This window comes from Bos grunniens, chromosome 5 (genome assembly GCF_055505025.1).
Source record: "Bos grunniens cultivar Pamir isolate PY7600 chromosome 5, Bosgru_T2T1.0, whole genome shotgun sequence".
NCBI classification, from domain to species: Eukaryota; Metazoa; Chordata; class Mammalia; order Artiodactyla; family Bovidae; genus Bos; species Bos grunniens.
Genome location: NC_141169.1, coordinates 101,257,903 through 101,269,413, shown reverse-complemented (window position 1 = coordinate 101,269,413; position 11,511 = coordinate 101,257,903). Strand labels below are relative to the sequence as shown.

Genomic DNA, 11,511 nt, shown 5'->3' with positions numbered 1-11,511 from the left:
CGAAGAATTGATGCTTTTGAACTGTAGTGTTTGAGAAGACTCTTGAGGATCCCTTGGACTGCAAGGAGATCTAACCAGTCTATTCTGAAGGAGATCAGCCCTGGGATTTCTTTGGAAGGAATGATGCTGAAGCTGAAACTCCAGTACTTTGGCCACCTCATGCGAAGAGTTGACTCATTGGAAAAGACTCTGATGCTGGGAGAGATTGAGGGCAGGAGGAGAAGGGGACGACCGAGGATGAGATGGCTGGATGGCATCACTGACTCGATGGACGTGAGTCTGAGTGAACTCCGGGAGTTGGTGATGGATAGAGAGGCCTGGTGAGCTGTGATTCATGGGGTCGCAGAGTTGGACATGACTGAGCGACTGAACTGAACTGAAGAAGTGTACAATTTTCATTTCCCTGACCTTACAAATTTATCAGGAGGAAGTTTTAAAAGAAAAAAAAACATTATATTAAGTTCAATGTGTGGTGGACGGTTGAGAAATTATGTGTTATCTTTGCTCGGAAATCAAAAATAGCATTTCCTTTGAGGTTTTCGACCAGTGGATGAAACTGTGAACCTGTTGTATGTACCTTGAGTGGACCATTTGAGGCCAGTTTCTGATTAGCAGTGGGTTTATTATTCTTCTCTTATTGCATATTTAAAAAAACAAAACATAAAATTTTACATACACATCCACCCACATTTGAAGATGCAAGATGAAGAAACATACATGACCTTGAACACACAGTTGAAGAAAAGGAGTTCTATCCAAACATTTCAATTTAAATGTCAAGGTATGGAATTCAGGTTTTTTTTTTTTTTAATTGTTGTGGATTAATATGCGTGAGGATTTACTATAAGTTGATATTCATGTGCCCTTTCTTGGATCACTGCCTTGTTATGGTGAAGGGGTTTGAGAAACTTCGTAAATCTATGAGCCCTGCCATAGACATGAAGTTAAGCAAATTCTGGGAGATGGTGTGAGACAGGAAGCCTGGCATGGTGCACTCCATGGGGTTGCAATGAGTTGGACGTGCCTTGGAGATTGAACAATAATATTCATATGAATATTAATGTGGATAGAAGTTTCCATTATTGTTTTTTGTTTTTCTGTTCTTGGACTGTTTCATTTTTGTGATATTTTTCCATTGTCTGTCTCTGCGTCTATCTTTTCTCTCTTTCTCTTTATCAATATGGGACTAACAGCTATTTGCTTTGAAGTAATATTTTGCCTCATATTATTAAGGATATACCTAGGAAATATACACATCTAGTTAAAATTAATAATTAAAAAGTGAATCTTTGGTGCCAGTCATTCACCTTTTTACCATTTATAAAATAATGACATTTTAAAGTATCAACTTTTAATTCAGCATGTCAAAAATTTTTAAATATGTTTTTCATCAGGTGAAAAAACTTGTTTGGACAATAGAGATATTAACACGAAAGACCACAAAATGTAGGGGCTCTTCAGTGAAAACGTTTCTCACATTCAGTTTGTAGATGGCATCTGTAAACCAAAATGTGTCTTAGCACAGAAAAAGAGGTCAGGAAAATGTAAAATAATAAATTTGCAACTCCTAGTAATTTAAGTGGCATGTGCTAATAATCATTATTTACTAATATGTTTTGCTGGTATTTAGTAAACTTTGGTAACATTTTGTAAAATTGGGAATTAGACATGACATTTTAATCTAATCAACAATTTTATATTTCCATCTTTTTCAGTGTTTACCTAACTGTTCTCACTTGTTTATTTTCCGAATAATTTTATAATACATTTTGCAGACACTTTCATTATAAACAACAAAATAAAAAATAAAAAAGAGATGTAGTTTTATGGTATATTAAATGCTTCCTAATTTATCAATCAACTTAAGGAACATTTATCTCTGACATTTAGCCTTCAAAGCACTCATGGCTGAATTTCCACTTGTTCAAGTCTGTATTCATGATATACTGACTGTTTTGTTTGTTTGCTTTTTATTTTGGTGATGTGTCTCTGTTAAGGATGATGTTAGCTTCATTAGGCAAAGAACTATTCTCTTTAAAAAGTGCCCATCAATTTCATCTTTAATTTTTAGCATAAAGTGGTGGATATTATTTGCTTTTTACTTCTGTAAGATGATGATATATTTTACCCAAGCTCTATGAATGTGAGATGAATGGATTTCTTACTATTGAACAGCTCTTGTATTCCTAGAATAAATTCAGCATAATCATGGTATGTTTTGACTACTACTAATATGTTTAAGATTTTTGTGTGAACACTCTTAAAAATCATTGGTTTTTGCTTGTTTAAAATACATTTGTTTTTGATGGTAAAGTGCTTGTGTTCTAAGCTTCTAAGTTAAATTATACCACTTCTCAGGGTAATGAAAATGTTAGTTTCTTCATAATGCTGAATTTAACATGCCTTAAATTCATATTTTGAAAGTTATCCCATGATACTTAGGAGAAATAATTAAGTCTGAGTTGAATTTGAATAGGCTTCTACACTCTTTATCCTAACATTTTCTGATAATCATTTGTTTGATTTTTAATATAATGGCATTTTATTACATGTGTTGAAATTTATTGACTATCATTAGTACTATATCAAAATATCCAAAAGCAATCTGGGAAATGTAAAATATTCCTTAATTGAACTCTGATAAAACTTATTTTACTATTTTTGTTAATATTACTATAAGAGAAAAGGTGTGCACTAATTCCCTGAGATACTGTTCTGTGTGATTTATTACACTCTTTCCTGACCAGGATTGGCAACTTCAAAGGTAGCTTTTCTCTTCCCACCATTCTGATCATCCGGAGTAGTATCATTGCTAAATAAGATAAATATGTATTTTTCTGTTTCCTTAGATTTTATGTTGCTATTGCCTAATATTCTATGATATTCAAAATCTATATTGTGTACAACCTTGTTATTACAATTGCCATCACTTCACAGGAATGCACTTTCCAAGCTAATTTATGTGATTAATCTGTTAGACTGTTCTGTGATGTCACACCGATATAAAATCTTATTGGGGATATCTGGAGGACTAAATGGCATTCTGGTTTTGACTTTGATCACCCTGAGTCTGTTAGGTAAGTTAAATGATCTTAATTAAATAAAAAAATGAAAAATGTTTACTTGTTTCTTATTACTCTTTTCATATTCATTCATTATTCTTTACACTAACAAAGATTTAACGAGATTAAATTTAAAGATTTAATGATTTAACTATGTATAAAGCAATATATTATGCCCCACAGTAACATATTGATTAAGTATTTGAATCAGGTACATATTTTGTCCTCAAGTGGCATACAGTTTACTAGGAGAAAAGTGTATGTAAGTGTGTGTGTATGTAATGTATTTGAAATCATACTTCAGGATTTCTTAGATATCTGTGAATAGATTGAATTACATTATTTTTCTTAAAAAATTATACATTATTATTTAAGGTTGAATTCACTTTACTCTTGATTTTGTCCAAATATTTGCTGAACAATCTTTAGACTCCAAACATTGCTACAAATCCTTCAAAAAAAAAAAAAAGGAATAGTCATGGTGAGAAATCCCATATTTTAGTGGAAAAAACATTAAAAAAATTTAGGGTAGACTGGGCTAAATACAACGTATAGACTGAAGTAAGTCAGAAAGAGAAAAACAAATATTGTATATTAACATATATATATATATATGAAATCTAGAAAAATGGTACTGATGAACTTATTTGCAGAGCAGGAATAGAGATGCAGATGTAGAGAACGGACTTGTGAACACAGAGTGGGAAGAGAGGGTGTGACGAATTGAGAGAGTAGCACTGGCATATGTACATGACCATGTGTAAAATAGATTGCTAGTGGGAAGCTGCTGTACAGCACAGGGAGCTCAGCTCGGTGCTCTGTGATGACCTAGAGGGGTGGGATGGCTGTGGAGAGGCTCAAGAGAGAGAGAATATATGTGTATATATATAGCTAATTCACTATGCTGTACAACAGAAGCTAACACGACATTTGTAAAGCCACCATATTCCAATAATTAAATAATGAATGAATTAATTAATGAATGAAAATGCACCTGTTGGTGCACTTAAAAAATGCATGGAAAAAAAAAAAAAAAAAGAAAGCATGGAAAGAGCATGCATAACCCCTAGAACTAGAACTTTGCTGTATTTATTATTGTATGACAAATTCTTAGGACAATACCTGGCACAGAATAGATCCTAAGCAAATACAGGTGCTATACATGAATTCATTGTGTAACACTTTAATTCACTTTTCATTAAACACAAACATGTTTTAAAAGAAAATTTATCATTATCCCTTCAGTTATTTCTTGTTCCAACCATCTGAATTGTTCTGAAGAATTTGTCTCTGAGACATTGCCTAGAGAAGATGTTTTCTCAACTTTAAAATAATCCTCTTTTCAAGTTTCTCAGGAAGTGCTGCCAAAATGCCTAAAACAGTATAATTCAAACATCACCCAGCATGATGATACTGGATACTTGGAAGTCAATAGTGACACAAGAGGCAATATACATAAGAAAGATGCAGACCACTGTGTTTCTAGAGCTACAGGTCATAAAGGTATTTCTCAAGGCTTTGGCCTCTATCACTTTTAATCATTTGGATTTTCTAAGTTTGAAAAAAAAAATCCCATTGAAGAGGTATGCAGTAGACTAAATTAATGAAGACTTGATATAAATCTGCTTTTTACTCAAAACTTGATTCACATATTTTTAAATTTTTTTTGTTGTTGTTGTGGAAGGACAGCTGTAAAACAACATAAAAAGGCCCTTCCCTCTAGGAATTTAAAATCATATTGAAATATATAAACATGAAAATTAATTGTGATCGTAAGGAATGATGTAAATAACTATTTTTTGTCTCATTTATCCTTTTTTCAAATACAAAATGGATAAAAGTAATTATATCTAACAGGCTATCTGTTATGATTTTAAAGTTAGAACTTCCAACCATCCAGACTTTTGGGAAACTGTTCTTCCTACTTTCAACTTTTCTTTTAGTTTAAATTTTTAACACTTATTCTTTGAACCTTTGACTTTTATTTGATAGTTTGATATGTGAAAAAGGTACAGTTGATTTATTCTATAATTACTTGTCAAAGGATTTTTCTGAAATCCACTAGTTTACAGTTTCCTTATCCCATGTAAAAATGTCATATGTATTATATTTACTTATTAACACTCTTTTCTTTCAGATTACTTGTCTGTTTACATGTACAAGTCCTCATCCAATTGAAATATTATAATTTTACCGCTTTTTTATACTCTGGCTATCTAATTTCCCTTTATGTAATGAAACTTTTTCAGAAGTAAGAAAGCTTTGATGGGTAAACATGGAATCAAATAGACACCATTAAGCATTCATTAAAGTCAGTCTAAATACTGCATAATTAACTATAAGAAATTAATTTCCTGTTAATTTTCTTATTCAGGTAATGTTAACAAATATAATTATTTAAAATTAAACATCAATGGTGTTATGACATTCAAATGTGCAACTATCATATCTATCTACTTCCAAAACATTTTCATCACCCTAAAGAGAAATCCCACACTCCTCTTTTCATTTTGGGGTGAGAAAACTATTTTGGAGTTAGATAGGTGTGCATCATGTTTGTACATCTTTTGGATGTTATAAAACCCATGGCTTTTGTACTTTAAAATGGTTAGCATTGTGAATTTTATGTTACATAAATTTTGTCTCAGAAAATAAAGAGATTGTAAAGGCCAGAAGTTTGAACAGTTATGTTGATCCGTGCTTATATTTTTATATTATACTACATTTTTCTTCATTGTTATTCTGAAAGTCTCAGTTTCAATTTGAGAATGCCTTAATTTAAATTTAAGAAAATCAAAGGACCTGCAATTATAAAGAGGATAAAAAATTGTTATTCATCTCAATGTTACTTAATATCAAAAAGGAAATATTAAAAACAATTTACACACATAAAGCAATGAGAAAGATTTCTAAAACATTATGTGGATAAATGCTAAGCAAATGGTATGCTGCTGCTACTGCTAAGTCACTTCAGTTGTGTCCGACTCTGTGCGATCCCATAGACGGCAGCCCACCAGGCTCCCCGGTCCCTGGGATTCTCCAGGCAAGAACACTGGAGTGGGTTGCCATTTCCTTCTCCAATGCATGAAAGTGAAAAGTGAAAGTGAAGTCGCTCAGTCGTGTCCGACTCTTAGAGACCCCATGGACTGCAGCCTACCAGGCTCCTCCATCCATGGGATTTTCCATGCAAGAGTACTGGAGTGGGGTGCCATTGCCTTCTCCGGCAAATGGTATAGATAATAGTTAATCTCTCATAGCGTTAATGCTATGTATATCTTGACTGGTACATGTTATTTTAGTAATCATATTAGGTTATGACATGAAAAAAAAATCCCTTTATATCTGTCTAGGTTTTGCTTCAGACTTTCCACGTGGCAATAGTGGTAAAAATCTACTGACAATGCAGGAGACATAAGAGATGCAGGTTCTATCCCTGGGTGGGGAAGATCTCCTAGAGGAGGGCATGACCACTCACTCCAGTATTCTTGCCTGAAGAATCCCGTGGACAGAGGAGCCTGGTGGGTTTCAGTCCATAGGGTGGCAAAGAGTCAGACACAACTGAAGTGACTTAGCACACACACACACAGGTTTTGCTTCATCTTACTAAATTAATTTTCTTGGGACTTCCCCTGATGGTTCAGTGGTTAGGAATCTAAGTTCCAATGCAGGTGACCTGGTTTAGACCCTTGGTTGAGGAACTAGGATCCCAGATGCCCCAGGGCAACTAGTCCAGCATGCTATAACTACTGAGCTTGCCTGCTACAACTAGAGAGAAGCTTGCATGCTGCAATGAAGAGCTGACACAGACAAAAATATAAAAGAAATATTTTAAAATAAATCAGTTTTCTTAATTTTCATGGACTCTCATTTGTATTTTGGATAACTTGTCTGAGTCTGAACACTTTGTTATGATTTTATCATAGCTCTACTCTTTTTCATACAATATGCAAGTATTTTCACTGTCAATTTGTAGGAATGTGCTCATCAGAATGGCTGAAATATCAAGAAAAGTGCTATTGGTTCTCTAATGAGATGAAAAATTGGAGTGACAGTTATAAATATTGTTTGGGGGAAAAATCTCATCTACTAATTATTCAGAACCAACTTGAACTGGTAAGTGGTTTAGTATCAAGCTTATGATACTTGCTGCTTTGCCATTAAAATGGCTTATCTCAAATTTCTTCCCACCTTTTCATTAAATTATCTTTTATCTTGGCTACTGAACTTTTGGTGCCCTTTTAAATTCTGAGCTGGAATCCAGTGCTTCCCTTGACTTGGGGTAATTATGGTCTGAATATTGATGTTTAATTTATAGGTAGTGGCAGCTCAGCTGATAAAGAATCCTCCTGCAATGCAGGAGACCGTGGTTCGATTGCGTGGTTCTATCCCTGGAGAAGGGACAGGTACCCACTCCAGTATCTTTGCATGGAAAATTCCATGGGCAGAGGAGCCTGGTGTGCTACATGGGATCGCAAAGAGTCAAACACGACTGAGCCACTTTCACTTTCACTTCACAGCGTATGTCCTGGTACATGATATATAGTGAAAGCTGCTTGGTTGTGTCCGACTCTTTGCAACTTCATGGACTATACAGCCCATGAAATTTTCTAGGCCAAAATACTGGAGTGGGTAGCCTGTTCCCTTCTCCAGGGGATCTTCCCAACCTAGGGATCAAACCCAGGTCTCCTACATTGCAGGAGGATTCTTTACCAGCTGAGCCACCAGGGAAGTCCATATGATATATAATGTATGTGTAAATAAGATGATTGACTAGGATAAAAGCCTTCATGTAGAGTGTGAGTTGTCCAGTAGAATTCTAAAATCTTATTTAGTATGTCTAAATCATTAAGCTATCCTGTTCATTTAATTACTCATCACCCACTTTTTAGGCTTTTATACAGAAAACTCTAAAACAATCAAACTATGTGTGGATTGGGCTTAACTTTACTTCCCTGAAAAGAACATGGACCTGGGTGGATGATTCTCCTTTGGATTCAAAGATGTGAGTCTTTCCCAAAAGGCAGTATGATCTATTGTCTATCAGAGAATTTATCTCCTTAAAGCATCTATAAACATATCAAAATGAACTCAAATAGTTCTTGGTACTAAAGAATTTGAAAGGATGAAAATGAATGTTGGCTGGAGTAATGACAAATTTTGGCTTGGTTTTTAAAGCAAAAGGACTTGAAAACAATAATGATTGTTCACTTATTGATTTTAAAACTCCTCACACTTTATAAGGGAAAGGTACATTGAAACAATGTAGTCTTCTGCTTTCAAAGTTCTCAATACTTTTTTAATTTTTATCTTTAAAATTAATTTTATTGGACTATAGTTACTTTATAATAGTGTGTTAGTTTCTATTGTACACCTAAGTGAATCAGCTGTACATCCTTGTTTTTGGAGTTCCTTCCCATTTAAGTCACTTCAGAACCCTGAGTAGAGTTCCTGGAGCTATACAGTAGGTTCTCATTAGCTACCTTTTTTATACATTTTATGCATGGTATCAAATAGTATATGTATGTCAGTCCCAATCTCCCAATGTCATCCTCTCCCTTTTCCTCCTTGGTTCCTTCCCTGGTATCAATGATTCTTTTAGTCATTTTTAGTAATTAAAAAAAACCTCTACATGATTTTTTTATACTGTAAGATCATCACAATGCTAAAAAAACAAATAAGAAGTACAAGACAGAACAAAATAATCCTAAATGCTCTCAGCAGCTGCAGGAGATTATTGAGATTTTGAAAATTTTATGAATGCTTTTGTGCACTTGTATTAATTTATAAAACTATATTATACTATAGTAGGACCAGCAAACTCAAATATTATCCCTATGTTGGTAGGCAAAGTAATGGTGCCCCTAAATGTTCTAATCCCCAAATTCTGTGAATGTTACCTTAAGTCTAAAAGAGAGTTCATGAGTGTGATTAAATTAATAATCTTGAGATAGAAGTGTTATGCTGGATTATTCAGGTGGGCCCAATGTAATCACAAGTCCTTATGAGAGGGAGAAAGTAGGGGCAGGCTCAGAGGAGATTTGAAGATAAATGCAGAGGTCCAAGTTGTCTGATAGCCAAGGAGTGCAGGCAACCTCTAGTACCTGCAAAAGGCAATGAGCAAGTTTTTCCCCAGTGACTGCAGCAGACAGCTCCAAAGACACTTGATTGTAGTTCTTTAAGACCAGCTTTGAGCTTCTGATATCTAGAACTGTAAGATAAAAATTTGTGCTGCTTTAAGCCACCACATTTTTGACAATTTATTACAGCAGTGAAAAGAAACATTCACTATGGTAACCAGTACTATTGGTTAATGAATACTATCGTGTTATTGTCCTTATTACTTAAGTAAGAAGTAGTTACTTATATTGATTAAGCACTTAATCAGTTATTACTTAAGTTATTAAGTAATTAAGTTATTAGTTATTAAGTAATGAAGTTATTACTTATTAAGTTATTAAGTAATTACTTAAGTTATTAAGTAATCAGTTATTACTTACTCAGTTAATACTTAATAAGTTATTACTTAAGTAATAAAGGAGTGAAGTAATAAATATTACTTACTTTCTATCTCTGGAGAAGGGAATAGCAACCTACTCCAGTATTCTTGCCTGGAGAATTCCATGGACAGAGGAGCCTGGTGAGCTGCAGTCCATGTGGTCGCAAAGAGTCGAACACGACTGAACAACACACACATTTTCTATCTCACTGCACTAAATTAATAAATCTAAGGAAGTCAACTGAAGACATTATTTGGAATGGAGAATAAAATTATGGGTGAGATCTAAGTTGTATCAATGGACATGACCTGATTGGCTACTTATGAAGATGCTAACTTAGGTTTCTTCCTTATGCCAAATCCACTAAACACTACCTTTAGGATTGAGTTTTAACTCTGGACTATGCCTAGGGATTTTTGTTCACAAACATTCAATACAAAATTCAAGCATAAACATATATAAATTCAAATGTAGGTGTATTTTCCAATATGAAAATCCAACACTTACTTTTCCGCTATTATTCTGGAAGCCTTGAAAATCATGTATATCTTTTCTGTGACCCCTTCTTAAACCTTTTTTCTAAGTTTAAATAAATTCTTAACAGACTAAATCACTAACAGTACAATATTTTATATATAACTTCATTATTGTATTCAACACATCACTTTATGGATAAGTATTACAATAAGTGTATAATTTACTTAGGGCTTACATGGATCAGTTTGTGGCAGGTGAGTTCTACCACTGAACCACCAATGCAAGCGGGTCAGTTTGTGTACTAAGTTCTTTACAAACATATAGTCATTTAACCTCTGTAACAACATAATGAGGTAAATATTTGTATCACTATTGTACAAATGGATATGAAAAACCAGGAAAGATTTAATGAGCTACTCATGTGACACTCCCAGTTTTTAATCTAAATGGATGACATGGAACAATGGAAAGAAGACTAGGATAGAATGTGAGCACAGATATCTTCTTAGCTCTGTCATTTACAAACAGACTTTGGAATTCTCTATCACAGACAGTAATACTAAATTACAGAGGTATTGAAATGTTTCATGACTCTAAGTATTTGAAAATGCCTTAAATATTTGAATTATCTTTTAATTAAGGGAGGTTTTTAACTGAGAACAGAATGGGTGTCTTCAGCAATGATGATGAATAATATCTTTATCTTCTCCTTTTCAGATTTTTCATAAAAGGACCAGCTCAAGAAAATAGCTGTGCTGCTGTCAAAGAAAATGGAATTTACTCTGAAACTTGCAGCAGTGTTTTCAAATGGATTTGCCAATATTAAAATTTTAAAAGTGACAGTGAGTTATCAAGGATCAAAATTTTGATCTAACATGAATCTTTAGGAATAAGAATTTAAAATTGCAATTAAACACCCCCTGGCTTCTCTATTTTCCCTCAGTCATGTTCATGGGTCCTAGTCACAGAGTAACTCATGTTAACAATCTAAAATATACCCTCTGATTCTTTGTGTGATAATATAATCCAAAGTGAACCCATACATTTATATTCATGATGTAATTCATCTTTTCTTTTACAACAAATGTGAATAAATTACGTCTGCTTTTCTGTTATTTTGCTTTTTTTTTAATTGTTAACAATATCCTATGCAAATTTCATATAGTTCTGAGTTACATCATAGTGTGACTTCCTATGGGGCTTCCCAGGTGGCACTAGTGGTAAAGAACCTATGTGCCAATGTAAGAGAAGATGTAAGAGACACAGGTTCAATCTCTGGGTCTGGAAGATCCCCTAGAGGAGGGCATGGCAACCCACTTCAGTGTACTTGTCTGGAGAATCCCACGGACAGAGGAGCCTGGCAGGCTGTGTCCATAGCACAGAGTCAGATACAACTGAAGCGACTTAGCATACATGCACATGGCTTTATATTTTACATTCCTTTATTGATGAACATTAACTTTAACTTTTTTTTC

At 34.0% G+C, this 11,511-nt stretch overlaps 1 protein-coding gene across 2 annotated transcripts; it reads left to right on the top strand.

Annotated features, from left to right (window-relative positions):
- Positions 1–571: 571 nt before the first annotated feature.
- On the top strand, positions 572–11,151 carry KLRF1 (killer cell lectin like receptor F1). Of its 2 annotated transcripts, none has more exons than XM_086404210.1 (6): positions 572–781; positions 2,979–3,077; positions 4,410–4,565; positions 7,036–7,175; positions 7,952–8,064; positions 10,754–11,151. In XM_086404210.1, exons 1-6 carry the CDS (start codon positions 697–699, stop codon positions 10,860–10,862), a joined length of 702 nt encoding a protein of 233 aa, XP_086260336.1. In that variant the 5' UTR covers positions 572–696; the 3' UTR covers positions 10,863–11,151. The 2 variants fall into 2 exon arrangements, with proteins under 2 accessions (XP_086260336.1, XP_086260337.1); XM_086404211.1 differs by having other exon boundaries at positions 584–781; positions 2,938–3,077.
- Positions 11,152–11,511: the final 360 nt, after the last annotated feature.